This window comes from Nycticebus coucang, chromosome 3 (genome assembly GCF_027406575.1).
Source record: "Nycticebus coucang isolate mNycCou1 chromosome 3, mNycCou1.pri, whole genome shotgun sequence".
NCBI lineage: Eukaryota > Metazoa > Chordata > Mammalia > Primates > Lorisidae > Nycticebus > Nycticebus coucang.
The window spans coordinates 6,072,767-6,093,655 of NC_069782.1; the positions used below are offsets into that span (position 1 = coordinate 6,072,767).

Consider the following 20,889-nt stretch of genomic DNA (forward strand, 5'->3'; position numbering starts at 1 on the left):
CCTGTCTTCTTCATCCACTCACCAGCTCCCTCAACCTCTATTTTGAGTAGAGCCACATTACCACATTTTAGATCATAACCCACCAAACATGAGAGGCAAAGAGTTGGGATTCTGTAGCCTCATGAAGCTAGTGGCGTCCGTCTGCTGTAGAGGGGGCTGAATCAGTGTGGCAGAAGTGCTGCTGGCCTGGCGCCACCTGCTGGTGGGCAGGTGCACAGGACGGCAAGCTTTCAGGGTCTCGCCTAGAAGTGGGCTTCCAGGAAGGATGAGAGAAGCTGTCATCTACTCTGGAGACCTGAAGCTGTCTCCTGTTAACACAAAGTTAGAATTCTTTAGGATCGGGCGGCGCCTGTGGCTCAGTCGGTAAGGCGCCGGCCCCATATACCGAGGGTGACGGGTTCAAACCCAACCCCGGCCAAACTGCAACCAAAAAATAGCCGGGTGTTGTGGTGGGCGCCTGTAGTCCCAGCTACTCGGGAGGCTGAGGCAGGAGAATCGCTTGGGCCCGGGAGTTGGAGGTTGCTGTGAGCTGTGTGAGGCCACGGCACTCTACCGAGGGCCATAAAGTGAAACTCTGTCTCTACAAAAAAAAAAAAAAAAAAAAGAAATGAGGAACTGAAGTTTAAAAAAAAAAAAAAAAGAATTCTTTAGGATCCTAAATCTCAGGGAAACTTTGTTCTCAAAAGCTTGGTGGATGCTAAGGAAGACAAGTATTAACATTTAGGAATGTTCTTTCCATTTAGATCTACAGAGTTGGATTCTAACTGGTCTTGGTTTCAGTTGCGATGCATGCAAGTTGGAGGAAACACTAATGCAGTAAGTTCTTAGACGTGCCATTTTCTTGTTTAAATATTTGATAACACTGGTAAAGAAGTTCACTATTTGCATGTTTGGGAGGCCTGATGGGTCTTAAGTAAACAGACCCAGTTAACTTATTTATTCAAAAGTCTGTTACCAAAAAAGGAAAAAAATGTGTTACACACCTAATAGACATGAAAGCTGGGCCAAGAGGTGCTGGGGACACAGTGACAAACAAAACTAGCCAGACTCCCCTGGAGGGGCAGAAATAGAGAACGATCAAAGAAGTGAGTAAACAAGGAAATAACAGGTCATAGTAAGTGCTTTGAAGAAAATTAAGAAAATGAGGCTCATTCCTGTAATCCCAGCACTCTGGGAGGCTGAGGCAGGTGATTGCTAAGCTCATGGGTTTGAGACCAGCCTGAGCAAGAGCAAGACCTTGTCTCTAAAAATAGAGAGATTGTGGTGGCCATCTGTCGTCCCAGCTACTTGGGAGGCTGAGGCAAGAGAATCGTTTGAGCCCAAGAGTTTGAGGTTGCTATGAGCTGTGATGCCAGGGCATTCCACTGAGAGTGACAAAGTGAGACTCTCTCTCTCAAACAACAAAAAAAAAGAAAGAAAGTGAGGATATAGAAAACTTGGAAGCTTCTTTACAATAATAGTTTTTTCTTTCTTTTTTTTTATTTTTTTATTTTGAGACAGAGTCTCAAGCTGTTACCCTGAGTAGAGTGCTATGGCATCACAGCTTACAGCAACTTCCAACTCCTGGGCTTAAGCGATTCTCTTATTTCAGCCTCCCAAGTAGCTGGGACTACAGGCACCCACCACAACGCCTGGCTGTTTTTTGGTTGCAGCCATCGTTGTTTGGTGGGCCCGGGCTGGATTTGAACCCGCCAGCTCAGGTGTATGTGGCTGGTGCCCTAGCCACTGAGCTATAGGCACCGAGCCCAATAGTAGTTTTTTCATATCTGAGGGTGACTTTTGTGCTTGTATTTGAATTAATATTTAATTTCTTAAATCTATAAATTAAAAAACTTATTTTTCAAATCATCAAATACAATAAATATATATTAATTTGTAAACTTAGTACTGTTTTTGAAAGAATAACTTTTTAAAATGTTCAATTAATGTATAATTTTAAAAGAGTAAATTTTCTTAACCCCATTTATAAACCTAATTAAGGATCCTTAAACATTTTTTACTTTATTTACAAATTCAACACATCTGATTCTCTTAAATACTAGACTGATAGCTTTACAAATCTAGCCAGCAGAGTCTCCCACAGTGCTGACAGTCTATTTGTCCTGCCAAAATGTACACGTAGATTGAGTAAATGAAATTCCCTGAGACATCTCTTATGAGTTAATGTATAAGAAATCAAATTTGGGCTTGGCACCTGTAGCTCAGCAGCTGGTAAGTTTGAACCCAGCCCGGGCCTGCCAAACAACAATGACAACTACAACCAAAAAATTGTCTGGCGTCGTGGTGGGCACCTGTAGTCCTAGCTACTTGGGAGGCTGAGGCAAGAGAATTGCTTAAGCCCACGAGTTTGAGGTTGATGTGAGCTGTGATGCCACGGCACTCTATCTAGGGTGACATAGTGAGACTCTGTCTCAGAAAATAAATAAATAAATATATATATATATATATATATATAAATTGGATTTGATGTTTCCATAATTACTTGAGAGAAATTAAATACTAAGGAATACAATTTTGTTAAGTAGAGGAGAGATTTAGAGAACCACAAACCAGTTGTAATAACTAAGACTTTTTTGCACTTTCCAAGAAATAATTTTTGCCCATCTTAAGAGTGTATGCCTTAGCTTCAGTGCCCATAGCACAGTGGTTACGGCGCCAGCCACATCCACCCAGGCTGGTGGGTTCTAACCCAGCCTAGGCCAGCTAAACAACAATGACAACTACAACAAAAATATAGCCGGGCATTGTAACAGGCACCTGTAGTCCCAGCTACGTGGGAGGCTGAAGGAAGAGAATCGCTTAAACCCAAGAGTTTGAGGTTGCTGTGAGCTGTGACCACAGTACTCTACCCAGGGTGACATAGTGCGACTCTGTCTCAAAAAAAAAAGAAAGAAAGAAAATAGAGTGTATGCCTTAGATGTTTCAAGCATCTTATGAGCGACCCTTGTCCATTATCATAACATTCAAAAACTTGTTTCTAAACTTAATGCTGTGGGTTTGATTTATCTGTCCTGATTCCTGAGTCTTCTCAAGGTTGTCAAGTTCCCCTCCAACTCCTGAGAGCAACTTTCTCATCTCATGTGGCCAGGGGTCGGGGAGTGGGAAGGAAGGGTCAAGCCAGTGCTCACTCAGCTTAAGCCGCGGAGCTTAGAACTATCCTGTTTGGATTTGAATCCCAGCTCTGCCTCTCCCTCTTTGTGTGACCTTGGGGAAATTGTCCAACCTCTCTGTGTCCATCTGTAAAATGTAGGTAGTAAAAGTGACCATCTGAGGGTGTATCTGTGAGGATTTCATGAGATGATGTCTACAGAGAGTTTAGGACAGGACCTGGTGCAGATGGGTGATCAGTACCACTGTTAATCAGATTAGGCTCGTAAAAGGATCATTTGTACAGGTTTTTAATTAAGATATAATTCCCATAACTCATGTCTGTGCACAGAGCGTCAGGAGTTGGTAGAAATCAGTTTCTTCCAATTATTTAAACTCTTGCCGTATCATTTTACCTATGTTATATTCTCTGTTAATGGAGAAATAGTAAGGTAAATGTTAAGGTAGCTCCTAACCAGTTTGTCAAAAGTTCTGATCTAGTGGCATCCAAATCGAAATTAGTTATTCATGAAGTAGAAGTAGTCCTGAGTAGAAAGCTCTCCAAAATAAAGTTCTGAATGACAGATTTTAGTGGAGAAATGAGGACCAGTTATTTCACTTTGTAAAGCAAGTCTGGTATCTAGTTTTGCCAAAATATTTTTTCCAGTGAATTTCTCAAGTGATTTCCCACTCGGAAGTTCATTTTTAGAACTGAGTTACACACCCACATGTGCTTAGCCAAGGACGAGGGTGACTTTATTCACAGACTGCTGAAAACACGGGCTACAGCGAACAGGACTTGGACTGGCAAAAGCTTCTTCCTCTTTGCCCACCCTGGAGCATTTGACTAGGGACCAAACCCCGATGATATGTGGGACAGTTCCTCCAGTTTTACCAAAATATTAATATTACATTTGATGGGATTCCCTTTTTACAAGGAACTTTTTATTTGAGAGCTTTTTATAATGTTTAAAGTATTTTGGTTTTTACTACTAATTTTTTAAAATTCCTCATTACATTACGTAGCATTTTTGGTCACCGTGTTAGACGTAGCGCAGTGTCTCTGCTAATCTGCATGCTCTCCTTGGTAGTCTTCCTTTTTCCATCAACATGGGTGTGCCACCAGCGACACCAACGCCAAATACAACAGTCGCGCTGCTCAGCTCTACAGGGAGAAAATCAAGTCCCTCGCCTCCCAGGCGACACGGGAGCACGGCACCGACGTAAGTCACGGGGAGATGGAAGGTCTCTTAGACGTGTGCTCACATCAGTAGAAAAGTGGGTTCTGTCCTGAGCAGTAAAACTTTTCTACCCAAATTCTCTTACAAGGAAATGATGTACAGTTCATTCTCATTATTTGGGATAATTATGCTCCATAAATTTGCTGTGGGCACTGAATGATGAAAGCTGAAATATCACTCCTATGGGAGGTACAGGGTTAGGTTCCTGGGAGCCTCTGGTCTCATTTTCATCAACTGATCAATGCACAACCTTATTTAACATGTATTTCTGTTTAAAGACACTATTTAATATATATTGTTGGTTCATGAACATTGAATTCACGGCCAAGGGACTATAACTCAGAATGAAACTTATCTGTCACTTGTATTGTTTCCATAAGGCACATGCAGCCTTCACACACTGAGGAATATTAGGCAGCCCTTCACACTGCACTTGAGGGCCATTTTAAACAAGAAGTTATCAATAAAAAGCACAAAAATGTGAAAACATGTCAATAAATAGACCGCATAGAGGACACTTGTTTGCAAGTATGAGAACTGAAACAAGAAGGCAGAGTAGGCCTTGTTCTACCTCAGCTGGGGCCGTGCTTGCCGGGCAACTCATTTTGTGCTGTTTGATACATGTCTTCAAAGGACTGTGAAAACCCCATGAGTACTTATTTGGGGGTTACAAGTATATTTTAGCAAGTAGGTGAATTTGTAAATGTGGACTCCATGAACAATGAGGATTAATGGTAGTTTGGAACCTGCATTTGGATGTGGAGTCCATCTGGGTATGGTGGCTCACCTGTAATCCCAGCACTCTGGGAGGCCACAGCAGGAAGATCACGTGAGCCTGAGCAGCATAGCGAGTCCCCATCTGTACAAAAGATTTTAAAAATTCACTGCACATTATGGTGCCTACCCGTAGTTTTGGCTACTTGGGAGACTGAGATAGGAAGATTGCTTAAGTCCAGACGTTCAGGGCTGCAGTGAGCTATGATCATGCCACTGCTTACTGTCCTGGGCAACAAAGTGAGATCCTGTCTCTAAAAGAAAAAAAAAAAAAAGAAATGAAATCCTTGATTCTTTTCTTTTCAGAAATGGTTTGTGGAGTTAGGGTAATTGACTTCCTGAAGGTCTGGAAGGAAAGTTTACTGAATTGACATATTACTAAAATATACTCAGAGGCCCTCTGTAGGCATGTTACTGATGATTTTATAATAATGGAAAGTACCAATCCTTACAAAACAGATCTCTAGAAGAAGAGAAAAGAGTATGAAATAAAACTTTTTACAGGCCAGATGCAATGCTAAGCCTTGTTTTGTGTTTTTGTTCTAGCTGTGGCTTGATAGTTGTGTGGTTCCGCCTTCATCCCTTCCACCAAAGGAAGAAGATTTTTTTACCTCTCATGTTTCTCCAGAGGTGAGTATCATGTTTCACATAATTTTAAAGTCTACTTATTTGGACAGATATAAAAGGTATGTATTTAAAATGTTTCAGTTAGGGTACAAGCTAAATTGGTACAACAAGCAACTCTGGAGCCGGGCCAACTGGCTTACACCTGTGATCCCAGGCCGAGGCGGGTGGATTGCTTGAGCTAAGGAGTTCAAGACCAGCCTGACCCAGAGCGAGACCTTGTCTCTAAAAATAGCGGGTGTTGTGGTGGGCGCCTTAGTCCCAGCTACTTGGGAGGCTGAGGCAAGAGATTGCATCAGCCCAAGAGTTTGAGGTTGCTGTGAGCTATGACACCACAGCACTGTACAGAGGGCAACAAAGTGAGACTCTGTCTCAAAAACAAACAACGACAAAAAAAAGTTAAAATTATGTAAAGTTGCATTAATTACTAAACCTTGATTTTTTTAATGTTATAATTTGCACATATTATCATTACTACAGTTAATAGTTACTAGAAAGCTGGTTGGTAGTATATGCCTGTAGTCCCAGCTGCTAAGGTGGCTGAGGCAGGAAGATCACTTGAGTGCAGGAGTTCAAGTCCAGCCTGGGCAACATAGAAAGACCCCAAATCTACTAAATGATTGAATGACTGAGTGGTTGCTTACCAGATATAGTTATCAAAAAAGCAGGGAGCAGAACACAAAAGATAAGATGTTCTCTTATGATGTATTCCTATTGTTATACATAGAATTAGATATAGAATAGCCATGATTAGATAGCTGAGAAACATTAGGAATAGGAATGATAGGCTCACAAAAGGAGAAATTTGAACAGCATAGTGGGGATTATAGTTGGAGGTATTACAAATTAATGTTTAATCTTGCTCTCTCTGTACATGGATGAACACACATGCAGAGATAGCTAATTAAAAATGCATACGTATTCATAGATTAGCACACACATATTTAGATTACCTAGCATTGTCCACGGAGAGGACCCAAAAACAGTGACACCCTACTACCACAGCAACCTCAGACTCCTTGGCTCAACTGAAATCCTTCTGCCTCAGCCTCCCAAGTAGCTGGAACTACAGGCGCCTGCCATGATGCCCAACAAGTTTTTCTATTTTTAGGAAAGATGGGGTCTCACTTTGCTTAGGCTGGTCTCCAACTCCTGAGCTCAGGCGATTCTGCAGCCCCGGCTTCCCAGAGTTCTGGGATTCCAGGTGTGTACAGACTTGTGTCCCATTGGCAGCACAGTAGCTTTGTTTACCTCAGTATCACCACAACATGTGAATAACGCGTTATATTAGGATGTCAGCGTGTCCACGATGTCACTAGGTATAATCTCACAGCACCTGTTGTTGGCTGAAATGCCGTGTGTGGGGCATGGCTGCATATACTATGTACGCTGTCCTTCCCCTTTAGGAGGTGGAGCCTGACTTCCCTCCCTGTGATTGTGAGCCCGACTTAGTGACTCACTCCACAGCACCGGAGTATGGAAGGGGAAAAACAATGACTTTACAGCAGGAAAAACTGGCAGATGCCACCTTAACCAAGTGATCCAAGGTCAACATCATGTGTTAAGTGACGCTGAAGTGATGAATGAGAATGCACTTCGCCTCTGTGGTATTCTTCCGCAAACCTGAGTCTAATGGTGAGAAAACAGACAAGCCCAGATTGAAGGCATCTTATAAAATACCCGACCAGTATCCTTCAATAGTTGCAAGGTCATGAAAAACAAGGAAAGACTGAGAAACTGTTACAAGCCCGAAGAGACCAAGGAGGCATGACACAGAGCAGTAGGGGCCCTTAACTGGGTCCTGGAGAAACACCCTGGCAGAAAAGCTGGTGAAATCCAAATAAAGTCTAGAGTTTAGCTGACAGTGTTGAACCAAGGACAACTTCTTAGTTTTGACAGCTGTACTGTGGGTATTAATGTTAGAGGAACCTGGGTGAGCGTATATAAAAACTACTAGCTTTGAAACTTTTGTGCAAATCTGAAATTATTCCAAAATAAAAATTTGATTTTAGGCCAGTATGATGGCTCACGCCTGTAATCCTAGCACTCTGAGAGGCTGAGGCAGGTGGATTGCCTCGGCTCATGAGTTCAAGACCAACCTGAGCAAGAGTGAGACCCCATCTCTAAAAATAGCCAGGCGTTATGGCGGGCGCCTGTAATCTCAGCTACTTGGGAGGCTGAGGCAAGAGAATCACTTGAGCCAAGAGTTTGAGGTTGCTGTGAGCTGTGAGGCCACGGCACTCTACCCAGAGCAGCAAAGTGAGACTCTGTCTCAAAATATACATTTTGAAATTTGATTTTAGAAATAAGAAATTTGATCATTGAAACAGAGATTTAAGAATATACTTGTTTTAATTTTATCCTTTTCTGCTAAGCCATTAAGCAGGGACTCAGAAGGTGGCTTATGTAAATAGTTTGGTTTTTCTCCCGCTTTGATTTGGTTTTTACAACTGGTTTCTTGCTTTGTCTGCTAATGACTTTTCTCATCTCACTTTAGGTGAGTGGTACAGCCTGGGCCTCAGCACCATCAGAACTATCTTCTTTAACAACAAGGGCCATGGAAGCCACTCCAGAAAATAACGAAGGTGGAGTCTTTACACTTGTCATGGAATGCCATTCCATTGCCTAATGGCATTCTATAAAACTGTCACAAATTAAGACGTAGACCTTTCTCTATTACAGGAAGAGATAGCCATGATAGATTAGAGAGTGGGGGAAAATATTACTGAACATGGAATATGATCTCCTTTCTGTAAAAAAAAAAAAGGCTGGGCACAGTGGCTCACGCCTATAATCCCAGCATTTGGGAGGCTGAGGCAGGTGGATTGCCTGAGTTCATGAGTTCGAGACCAACCTGAGCAAAATCAAGACCCTGTCTCTAAAAATAGCTGGGTGCTGTGGCGGGCACCTGTAGTCCCAGCTACCTGGGAGGCTGACACAAGAGAATCGCTTGAACCCAAGAGTTTGAGGTTGCTGTGAGCTAAGATGCCACGGCACTCTACGAGGGTGACCAAGTGAGACTCTGTCTCAAAAGAAAAAAAAGAAAGAAACAAACGTATGCTCACAAAAAAATATCCTGGAAGGCATTAAGTAGAGAATGAAGTTACTGAGGAGTTTAGTTTCTGTTCTCAATAGCACGGAAGTTTCTGAACTTTTATAATGAGTGTTTTCTTTCTCTTTTTTTTTTTGAGACAGAGTCTCAAGCTGTCACTCTGGGTAGAGTTCTGTGGCATCCTAGCTCACAGCAACCTCTAACTCAGGCTCAAGCGATCCTCTTGCCTCAGTTTTTCTATTTTTTAGTACGGATTGCAGGGGTGGTCTCACTTTTGCTCAGACTGGTCTCAGACTCGTGAGCTCAAGCAATCCGCCCACATCGGCCTCCCAGAGTGCTAGAATTATAGGTGTGAGCCAGCGTGCCCTGCTGAGTGTTTTACTTTCATTGATCAGAAAAGATTTTAATTTAAAAACTATTATATAAGTAGTTGATACCTAATGATTCATATCTGGTAAATTTATTGTCAGATTATGTTTATTACAAATTACTTTTATCAGTTGCTCACATATTAAAACTCATTTATATGATGCAAATAGTTTTTTTTTGTTTGTTTATTTGTTTTGGTAGAGACAGAGTCTCACTTTATCGCCCTCATAGAGTGCTGTGGCATCACACAGCTCACAGCAACCTCCAACTCCTGGGCTTAGGCGATTCTCTTGCCTCAGCCTCCCCAGTAGCTGGACTACAGGTGCCCGCCACAACACCCGGCTATTTTTGTTGTTGTTGTTGTTGTTGCTGTTTGGCGGGGGCCAAGTTTAAACCCTCCACCTTTGGTATATGGGGCCAGTGCCCTACTCATTGAGCCACAGGTGCCACCCGATGCGAATAGTTTTAAAACTATTCTTCCTGTTTTAAAATTGTGCATCTTTTGTTAGACAGTATTAGTATAAATTAATAACAAAAATGTAACTCTGGACAACTAGCAGTGAACTCATGGGATGTGGTACCATAAGAAGTGCTGGCTCATATAAACTGAGCCTGGAACAACCTTACGGAACTTACTGTAATAGGAAAAACTGAACAGTCACCAGACTTTAGGTTGGATGATAATATTCAGGGAATTTCTGGCAAGGATCTTGGACAGTAAGTGGTATTTATCAAGAAAAGAATCCAAGAAGAGAGAGGCATTTGGCTTTATGCCTGAGGGCAGCTGTGGGCATGTTATAAGGAAGAGGAATCGCTCCCTTGGTAAAAAATATACATATTTTTTGAGCCAGAGTCTCATTATGTCACTCTCGGTAGAGTGCCGTGGCGTCACAGCTTACAGCTCACAGCAACCTCAAGCTCTTGGGCTTAAGAGATTCTCTTGGCCCTAGACACTAGCTACGGGTACCGAGCCCCTTTGTAAGGAATTACAGGGGTTAGGGTAGGACAGTCTGAGAGCAACAGACCGTAGAGACCGGTGTTCCTTTCACTGGTATGGGAGTGGACATATCAGTGAGTCAGGGCTGGAGCGTTCCACATCCTGGAGAATGATGGGTTAGTCACTAAATGGAATTTGGACAAGCGCCAAGGAATTTTAGAAAAAAATAATAAAACAAAGGAGAATTCCTTCTTTACACTAGACTAAATTCAGGTGGATCAAAGATGTAAATGAAATATGATGGTCCCAGAAGAAACCATGAGTAGAGCTTTGCTAGTGCCCTGGATTGAGGAAGCCCTTATGTATATTCAGACCTTGTAAAAAGATAAGATTAATAAATCTGACTACATATGTGTGTAGATTTAACATTTCTATTCTGAACAAGTTCTTTAAAGTGAAGACGAATGATAAACATTTGCAATCCATAGATAGACAAAAGGCTTATTTCCTTAATATGCAAAGAACTCTGCATATTATGTGGTTGTTTTATGCATGATTTAGATTCTGTGATTTTTTTTTTGCATTCATTTTTAAGCACATGAGCTTAGATCAGTAAACAAGACATTTATACACCTCTAACTGGAGTTTTACACTTTGATTTCTTAGCCTTACGCTGCACTATGGCCCCACCAGGCCTTAGGTTCTTTCCTGTGTATGCTTTTTGTTTTGTTTGGAATGTGACTCTTGTCCCCTGATTGGCAAGGGGCTGCTTCCTTATTGGAGTTTCGCTTTAAAAGAGTCGGGTTGTTGTGGCAGGTGCCTGTAGTCCCAGCTACTTGGGAGGCTGAGGCAAGAGAATCACTTGAGCCCAAGAGTTTGAGCTTGCTGTGAGCTGTGATGCCATAGCATCCTACCAAGGGCAACAAAGTGAGACTCTTGTCTCAGGAAAATCAATAAATAAATCAATAAATAAATCCAGCCAGTGCAGTCACACCTGCAGATATGTATTTTTGATTCCTCATAGCACACACACGCAGTTCTGGAAATGACTGTTAGTTTGCATGTCCACTTTGTGTCCACTGAGCTATGAGCACCTCCAGAGAAAGATTCGTTTTTAAGATGACAGATACACCTTAGCCATTGATTGACTTAACATTATCTGTAAAGAGAGAAGAATTAATTTCAACACTCTCCAGATAACAAAGAGAAGCAGTGGGTTATGCATCCTCTGAAACAGTACAGATGATAATTTGACTATTATTGCTATTACAGTTTTTTTTACTTTTATTTTTCTTTTTTCTCCCATTTATTTTCTTCTTCTAATTTTTTTTTTTTTTTTTTTGTGGTTTTTGGCCTGGGTTGGGTTTGAACCCGCCACCTCCGGTATATGGGACCGGCACTGTACTCCTTGAGCCACAGGTGCCGCCCCTTCTTCTTTTTTTTAACATGAGCCGAGTTAAATTTTTTTTTTAAAGATACAGAGTCTCACTCGGTTGCCCAGGCTCAAGTGTAGAGTGCGTCACAGCTCATTGCAATCTCAAACTCCTGGGCTCACATGGTCCTCCCACCTCAGGTTCCTGAGTAGCTGGGACTAGAGGCATGTGTCACCACAACCAGCTAATTTTTGCATTCTTTGTAGAGATAGTCTACAAACACCTGGCCTCCAGTGATGTTGCTCTGGCCTCCCAGAGTACTAGGATTACGAGCATGAGCTACCATGCCCGGCCCTGTTTGTGTGTCTTATTCACTGCTGCTTCTCCAGTGCCCAGAGAGGGGCATCAGTAAACAGGTGCTCACAAAATATCAGTGTGCTTAGTCATCCTGATTTGCCTATTTAAATGCCTTTCTCGGAGTTTACCTTTTAAATATGTATAAAGATGAAACAGCAGGGTTTCCTCTAAATCACTATTGGGCCAGGCATTTTAAAAATAATAGCATTGTTGACATGTAATTCACATGTCATAAAATTCACCCTTTTAAAATATATAATTCAGTTTTTAGTACATTCACAAAGTTGTGGCATAACCACCATTGTCTATTTCTTAAAATATTTAAGAATATTTTCAGTCAAGCGCCTGTAGCTCAGCGGTTAGGGCGCCACATGCTCTGGACGTTGTGGCAGGTGCCTGTAGTCCCAGGTACTTGGAGGCTGAGGCAAGAGAACCACTTGAGCCCAAGAATTTGAAGTCACCGTGAGCTGTGATGTCACATCACTCTACCCAGGGTGACAAAGTGAGACTCTGTCTCAGTTAAAAAAAAAAAAATAGTTTCAGTCACTTCCAGTTCCCTCCACCCTGGCAACCTCTAGTCCACTTTCTGCCTCTGAATCTGTCTGATCTGGACATTTAAGATCCACAGACTTACAACATGTGGTGGTCTGTGACTGGCTTTCTTTGGTTATAATTTTTTTCAAGGTTCATCTATGTTACAACACCTGTCAATATTTAATTTCTTTTTATGGCCAAATAATATTCCATTGAATGTATATGCTACATTTGTTATCTATTTTTATTTATTTGTTTGCTTACTTATTTATTTAGAGATAGAATCTCACTCTGTCTTCCTGGGATTCAGTACTGTGGCATCATTATAGCTCCCAGCAACCTCAAACTCTTGGGCTCAAAGGATTCTCTTGGCTTAGCCTCCCAAGTAGCTCATACTACAGGTGCCCACTATAACACTTAGTTAGTTTTTCTATTTTTTAGTAGAGATGGAGTCTCACTCTTGCTCAGGCTGGTCTTGAACCCCTGAGCTCAAGCAATTCACCTACCTCAGCCTCCCAGATTACAGGCATGAGCTACCAGGCCCGACATGTTTATCTATTTTTTAAATAATAAAATATACTTTTAATAAATGTTTAATGGATTTCCTAACCAGGATCACTTTTTAGGCAAACTAGAAAACAGGGCAGACTGGTTGGAGTGGTTCATGCCACTCTAGCTCTTTTGGTGGCCGAGGCGGAAGGATTGCTTAAAGCCAAGAATTCAAGACCAGCCTGGGCAACATGGTAAGACCCTGTCTCTACAAAAAGCAGAAAACTTAGCCAGTTGTGGTGGCGCATGGCTGTAATCTTAGCTTCTTGGGAGGCTGAGGTGGGAGGATTTCCTGATCCTGGGGGTTTGAGGTTACAGTGAGCTATAATTGCACCACTACACTTCAGTCTAGCCAGGGCAACAGAATGAGACTCTATCTCTAAAAAAAAGAAAAAGAAAAAGAAAAAGGCAGCAAGGCAGATTTCTTGGCAACTGAAAGTTTAAGTTTCAATCATTGATATAATTGGCGCTAGAATTTCCAAATGTTAACACATATTGAGAGTGTAGCGTGTATAGGTACTAAGTATCTTATAACAAGTCACTTTAAAACACACTAGACTGTGACATGAGAGTACCACAAGGGACCATTAACATTTCTAATCTGTAAAGCGTAAAGCCATTGGATAAAAAATATATTTCTACTTCAATGGGATTTTAAATCAGAATTCTTGTGTGTGTGTGTGTGTGTGTGTGTGTGTGTGTGTGTGTGAGAGAGAGAGAGAGACAGAGTCTCAAGCTGTCGCCCTGGGTAGAGTGCCATGGCGTCACAGCTCATAGCAACCTGAAATTCTTGGGCTCAGGTGATTCTCTTGCCTCAGCCTCCCGAGTAGCTGGGACTATAGGCACCTACCACAACACCCGGCTATATTTTGGTTGTAGTTGTGATTGTTGTTTAGCAGGCCTGGACTGGATTTGAACCCACTAGCTCTGTATATATGGCTGGCGCCCTAGCCTCTAAACTGAGCCTAAATCAGAATTCTTATAATGATAGAATACAGAGCCAAGATGAAAAATGATCATTGAGAGAACTGGATAAGATATGTAATATTGAGCAAATTGAACAAGATCAAGTTTGATGAGTATATTTTCTGCATTAATATCAATGTTTAAAATTTTCAGGGGGACCAGAACAAGGACCAAGTGTAGAAGATCTTAATGTACCAACAAAAGCTGCTTTAGGTAATACACTTAAAACCCTACAATAGGACTTAAAGAGTAAGACTCATTAAGAAAAAAATGAATGCCTTCTTTGCATTCCGCCTAGGTGTCTCTATTTATAGCATCATGAATCTATTAATGAGATTTTGTTAAGTAAAATTTTCTGTATTTTAGCCAGCTTTATGAATGTAAAATGCAGCAGTCTATACCCCTAATCACAATTGCTATTGTTACTTTTGTTTTGTTTTTTAAGTAAATAAACTTTTTTTGGAGATAAGATCTTGGTCTGCTATCCAGGCTAGAGTGCAGTGCTTACTGATTTCTTGAACAATAATACCTTGTCTCAAAAAAAAGGGAAAATGTTAAGTTGTTTTGTTTTGTTTTTGAGATAGATTCTCACTCTGCATCAGCCTAGCTCACAGCAACCTCAAACTCCTGGGCTCAGGCAATCCTCCTACTTCAGCCTCCCAACTAGCTGGGACTACAAGCACCTGCCACAAGCTACAACCCCTAGCTAAGTTTTTCTATTTTTATTTTATTTGTTTATTTATCTATCTTTATTTTGTAATGTCTCACTTGGTCACCCTCGGTAGAGTGCTGTGGCATCTTAGCTCACAGCAACCTCAAACTCTTGAACTCTTGGGTTCAAGTGATCCTCTTGCCTCAGCCTCCCAGGTAGCTGGGACTACAGGTGCCTGCCACAGTGCCTGGCTATTTTTTAGAGATGGGGTATTGCTCAGGTTGGTCTTGAACTAATGAGCTCAGGCAATCCACCTGCCTGGGCCTTCCAAGTGCATGAGCCACCATACCCAGCCCAGTTTTTTTATTTTTAGTACAGACCTCAAGGGATCCTTCTGCCTCAGCCTCCCAGAGCGCTAGGATTACAGGCATGAGCCACTGTACTAGGCCTGAAAAAATAAAGATTTTTATTTTCGCTGAGTTTCTTAAACATAACTATAAAAAAGAATCTATAAACTATGATTCAAATAGACTCATAAATGATTTAAGAAACTTTCTCTAATAGCATCATGTGTTTGTGTGCAATTTAGAAAGTACAAGGTGAAGAAGTACATCCCTAACTATTTGGGTACACACATAATGCCTGGCTAACTTTATACTATAAAATAATTGTTATTTAAGCTTTTCAAGAGTAGAGCTATTTAATAGAAGATTTTGTTCTAATATACACTTAAAAATGTTCCTGAAGAGGCCAGGCATAGTAGCTCGAGCCTGTAATCCCAGCACCCTGGAAGGCTGAGGCAAGTGGATTGCTTGAGCTCAGGAGTTTGAGACCAGCCTGAGCAAAAGTGAGACCCCCGTCTCTACTAAAAATAGAAAAAAAGGGGCGGCACCTGTGGCTCAGAGGGGTAGGGCGCCGGCCCCATATGCTGGAGGTGGAGGTTTCAAACCCTGCCCCGGCCAAAAACTGCAAAAAAATAAAAAATTAAAAAATAGAAAAAAAGTAGCCCGGTCTTGTATCGGGCATCTGTAGTCCCAGCTACTAGGGAGGCTGAGGCGAGAGAATCCCTGGAGCCCAAGAGTTTGAGGTTGCTGTGAGCTGTGATGTCATGGCACTCTAGCCAAGAGAACAGAGTGAGACTCTGTCTCAAAAAAAAAAAAAACAGTTCCCGAAGAAAATACTGAAAGGGCAGCTCAGGCTCTTTATTTCTCTTCAGTGCATTGTTCAAAAATACGTTCTCTCTGAGTTTGGACACTCAGTAGGGACACTTGAGTCTTCTGGCCAGCTAATGTGGGCAATGTGACAGCCTCTTAATAATGTATAGTATCTTAGAATTTTAAAAGACATCCCAAAAAAGAAAAATTGTGTGTGATTTCTACTGTTCTGACATTTTTAACTTTTTTTTTTTTTTTTTGGCAGAAGTTTCCTCTTTCATAAAAAAGAAGCCGAATCAAGTTAAAAAAGGAGTGAGTAGTCTGTGATAATGTGTAACGTATCTGGCAGTTCAGGTTGGAAACTAAAAAGCTACTTTGTCATTTCAGTTTCTTTTTTTTTTTTTTTTTGTAGAGACAGAGTCTCACTGTACCGCCCTCGGGTAGAGTGCTGTGGCGTCACACAGCTCACAGCAACCTCTAACTCTTGGACTTACACGATTCTCTTGCCTCAGCCTCCCGAGCAGCTGGGACTACAGGCGCCCGCCACAACACCCGGCTATTTTTTGTTGCAGTTTGGCCAGGGCTGGGTTTGAACCCGCCACCCTCGGTATAGGGGGCCGGCACCCTACTCACTGAGCCACAGGCACCGCCCCTCAGTTTCATTTTTAATTTTGAGCCATATTATAGTAAATGTGGGTTTGAAAAAAAGTCTTGTGGTTGTTTAATTAATAGTTTTATTCAGAGATGACTATTATACTTAGTGATTTTTTCCTAGAATGAATATTTAACATTTCTTCTGCCTATGATAAAATTCTGAAAAACTTTGACAAAAGCCCCCTGTAAGTTTCTTGCGTAGTTCTATAAGCCATGAGGTGTTAGAGGTTTAGAAGGTCGTCATCTGATGAGCTTACAGTAGTGACATGTTTCAGAAGACCAGCTGAAGGCAAGTGCCAGGATTTGAATCCTGGCCTTGCCACTCACGGCCTGTGTAACCTCAGCCATGTTGCTTACCTTGCATGAGCTCCAGTTTCCCATCTGTAAACTGGGTACAATACAGTCAGCCCTCTACACCTTCATCCTGTATCCTCGGATTCAACCAACTGTGGGTTGAAAATATTGGGGGGAAAAAACTAATGAAAAATAATATAATGATAAAAATAATACAAATAAAAATACAGGCTCAGTGCCTGTAGCTCAAGCGGCTAAGGCACCAGCCACATACACCAGAGCTGGCAGGTTCGAATCCAGCTCAGGCCCGCCAGACAATGACAACTGCAACCAAAAAATAGCCGGGTGTTGTGGCAAGCGCCTGTATTCCCAGCTACTTGGGAGGCTGAGGCAAGAGAATCACTTAAGCCCAGGAATTGGAGGTTGCTGTGAGCTGTGACATCACGGCACTCTACCCAGGGTGACAGCTTGAGACTCTGTCTCAAAAAAAAACAAAACAAGGGCGGTGCCTGTGGTTCAGAAGAGTAGGGCACTGGCCCCATATGCTGGAGGTGGCAGGTTCAAACCCAGCCCTGGCCAAAAACTGCCAAAAAAAATACAGAATTAACAATTTGTGTAGCATTTACATTGTTTTAGGTATTATAAGTGATCTAGGGATGATTTAAAGTATGCAAATAGACATTCTTAGATTGTATGCAAATACTGCACCATTTTCTGTCAGGAATGTGAGCATTCTCAGATTTTGGTATCTGAGAGGGTCCTGGAGGCAATCTCCCGAGGATACCAAGGGATGGCTAGAGTGACAGCAGCTCTTCAGAGCTGTGGGGCTCACTGAACAAGCCAACAAATGCGAAGTGCTTGTCCCGGTGCCTGGCAGGCAGTACATGTAACTAAATGTTAGCTGTAGTCCTAATAGTTTTCAGACAACTCGGGCAGACTCTAACCTTATATGTCTTCCAGCTTGGGGCCAAAAAAGGAAGTTTGGGAGCCCAGAAACTAGCCAACACGAGCTTTAATGAAATTGAAAAGCAAGCTCAAGCTGTAGATAAAAGGAAGGAGCAGGAGGACCTTCTGGCCAGGGCGGCCCCTAAAGAAGAATCAATGTAAGTTTAATTTTGTTATAGTGATCTGTTTGGGGGAATAAAACTATTAATTAAACAACCACAAGATTTGCTTTCCAAATGCCATTAATTTTTTAAGTGTGTGTTTGAGGAAGGAACAGCAAACTTTAGTTTTTTTAAACACTGGTATTTCATTGATGTGTGGACTAGAACGGAAAGGGACTAGTGGTGAGGGGACAGCAAGGATTGTGGGTTGAAGCTGTGAGGCAGGACTGGGGCAGTATCAGTGTGAGGGGAAAGGTGCAGGCGCGTAGGAGCTATTTACGTAGCAAAGACTCTCAACACTGTTACTGTAGGGAACTGCGGATCACACCACAGTAAGACACCATTCACAGGCGCTGGGGCAGAAGAGTAAAATTAAAGACCGACGATGTTGGCCAGGATGTGGGTGTGAGAAGTTGAAACCCTCTTGCCTAGCTGATGGCAGTGTAAAATGTCACTGTTGTGCAAAGCAGTTTCTCAGTCCTCCAAAAAGTTAAACATAAAGCTACCAAGTGACCCAGCAAGTCCACTCCTGAGTATATTATATACTCAAGAGAAATTAAAATGTAGAGCACACAAAGGGAGGTGCCTGTGGCTCAAATGAGTAGGGCGCTGGCCCCATATGCTGGAGGTGGCGGGTTCAAACCCAGCCCCAGCCAAAACTGCAAAAAAACAAAACAAAACAAAAAAACGTAGAGCACACATCCACACAAAAACTTGTACAGGATGTCATAGCAGCATTAATCCTAACAGCCAAAAAGTAGGAACAACCCAAATATTCACCAACTGATAAACAATAAACAAAATGCGGTATATTTAGAAAATGAAATACTGTTCAGCCATAGACAGTTGTGATGAGTAGCCTTGATCAGTGCTACAACATGGTTAAACCTTGACAAGTGTGTGCTGCTGGGCCCGGTGGCTCACACCTGTGGTCTCAGCTCCTCAGGAGGCTTAGGCAGGAGGATCCTTGAGCTCAGGAGTTTGTTACCAGCCTGAGCAACACAGAACTCTAGGAGGAAGAGGGGAGGGAAGGGGAAAGGGGAGGTCAATGGGAGAGGAGGGGAGAGGGGAGGGAATGGAAGGAAGATTCATGTTAAGGGCCAGGCTAGGTGGCTCAAGCCTGTAGTCTCAGCTACTTGAGAGGCTGAAGCATGAGGATCACTTGAGCCCAAGAGTTTGAGGTTGCTGTGAGCTGGGACGACCCCACACTCTACCCGGGGTGGCAGAGTGAGACTCTGTCTCAAAAAGAAAAAAATGAAAAGACTTATATTAAGAAAGAAACCAGTCACAGAAGACCGCCTGTGTATGATTCCATCTAAATGAAATGCCCGCAGGGACCGAGTGCCTGGAGACAGAGGCAGATGAGTGGTTCCAGGGTGGGGGAGGAGAGAATGGGCGTGACTGCTAATGGGCACAGAGTCTCTTTTTTAGGTGATGGAAATGGTCTGGAATAGTGGTGATGGTGGTACAGCCTGTGAATGTGCTGAAACTCACATTTTATAGAATGTGAATTATATCTGTGTGATGAAAAAGTAATGGCAGTGTGAAGCCCTGCCGGACACAGTGACTAACTCCTGAGTCCATCATGGAAGGCAGTGGCAGTGGTGGTTTCTCCAGCGGGTTAGAGCCTGGGTCTTACAGGAGAGAGAGAAGCAAGAGCTCAACAGAGCAGAACAAGAGGGAATGGTGACGTTTGGCCTGGGGGTCTGCCTGGGTTGGAGAAGCTGGAGTGATAATGTGCAGCCCGTACAGTCAGGCTGGGAGTTTTACTTTTTACCTGAGAAGCAAAAGAGCTGTGCAAGGAGTGTGGTGACCAGGAAGGGGTGTCTCGGGGGAGCTAGTACAGTAGTGCTATCCAGGAGGGGGGGACGGGAAGGAAACCAGGACACAGGATCCCAGGAGGCCGGTCAAGAGACCACAGTGTTGTTGTTTATGGTGTTTTTTGTTCATTTTTAATTTTGTTTTGTTGGGGGTTTTTTGGAGAGAGGGCACTCCCTTACCCAAGCTAGAGTACAGTGGTGTCATCACAGCTCACTGCAGCCTCAAACTCTGGGCTTAAGTGATCTCCTACCTCAGCCTGCTATGTAGCTGGGACTACAGGCATGCCCCCACCTTTCCCAGCTCATTATTCTATTTTTTTGTAGAAATGGAATCTCAAAAAAAAAAAAAAAAGAAATGGAATCTCACTCTTACTCAGGTTGGTCTTGAACTCCTGGCCTCAACCAATTCTCCCGTCTCAGCCTCCCATAATCTAGGATTAGAGGCATGTGCCTCTGTGCTTGGCCCAGGAGACTTTTATTTGTTGTTGTTTGTTTGTTTTGTTTTATTGTTGGGGATTCATTGAGGGTACAAGAAACCAGGTTACACTGATTGCATTTGTTAAGTAAGGTCCCTCTTACAATTGTGTCTTGCCCCCAAAAAGTGTGTCACACACCAAGACCCTACCCCCCTCCTTCCCTCTCTCTGCTCTTCCTTTCCCCCATCCCTCTCTCCCTCTTTCTCTCTCTACTCTCCCCTTCTCCCACCCCCACCATGTCATTAATTGTCATTAATTGTCCTCATATCAAAATTAAGTACATAGGATTCAAGCTTCTCCATTCTTGTGATGCTTTACTAAGACTAATGTGTTCCACTTCCATCCAGGTTAATACAAAGTCTGTAAAGTCTCCATTTTTTTTAAATGGCTGAATAGTATTCCATGGTGTACATATATCATGATTAACAAATTCCTGGGTTGGTGGGCATTTAGGCTGTTTCCACATTTTAGCAATTGTAAATTGAGCTGCGATAAACAGTCTAGTGCAAGTGTCCTTATGATAAAAGGATTTTTTTCCTTCTGGGTAGATGCCCAGTAGTGGGATTGCAGGATCAAATGGGAGGTCTAGCTTGAGTGCTTTGAGGTTTCTCCATACTTCCTTCCAAAAAGGTTGTACTAGTTTGCAGTGCCACCAGCAGTGTAAAAGTGTTCCCTTCTCTCCACATCCACGCCAGCATCTGTAGTTTTGAGATTTTGTGATGTGGGCCATTCTCACTGGAGTTAGATGGTTTCTCAAGGTGGTTTTGATTTGCATTTCTCTAATAATTAGGGATGATGAGCATTTTTTCATATGTTTGTTAGCCATTCATCTGTCTTCTTTTTTTTTTTATTTATTGTTGGGGATTCATT

At 42.4% G+C, this 20,889-nt stretch overlaps 1 protein-coding gene across 2 annotated transcripts in view; it reads left to right on the forward strand.

Moving 5' to 3' along the window:
• ARFGAP3 (ADP ribosylation factor GTPase activating protein 3) overlaps nt 1-20,889 on the forward strand; it is a 65,868-nt gene that overhangs the window by 12,391 nt on the left and 32,588 nt on the right. For both annotated transcript variants that reach the window (XM_053586284.1, XM_053586285.1), the window contains exons 3-9: nt 744-816; nt 4,179-4,310; nt 5,649-5,732; nt 8,224-8,311; nt 14,017-14,076; nt 15,935-15,981; nt 17,578-17,720. In XM_053586284.1, the coding sequence (XP_053442259.1) occupies nt 744-816; nt 4,179-4,310; nt 5,649-5,732; nt 8,224-8,311; nt 14,017-14,076; nt 15,935-15,981; nt 17,578-17,720 (627 nt within the window). The remainder of the gene's footprint in view (nt 1-743; nt 817-4,178; nt 4,311-5,648; nt 5,733-8,223; nt 8,312-14,016; nt 14,077-15,934; nt 15,982-17,577; nt 17,721-20,889) is intronic.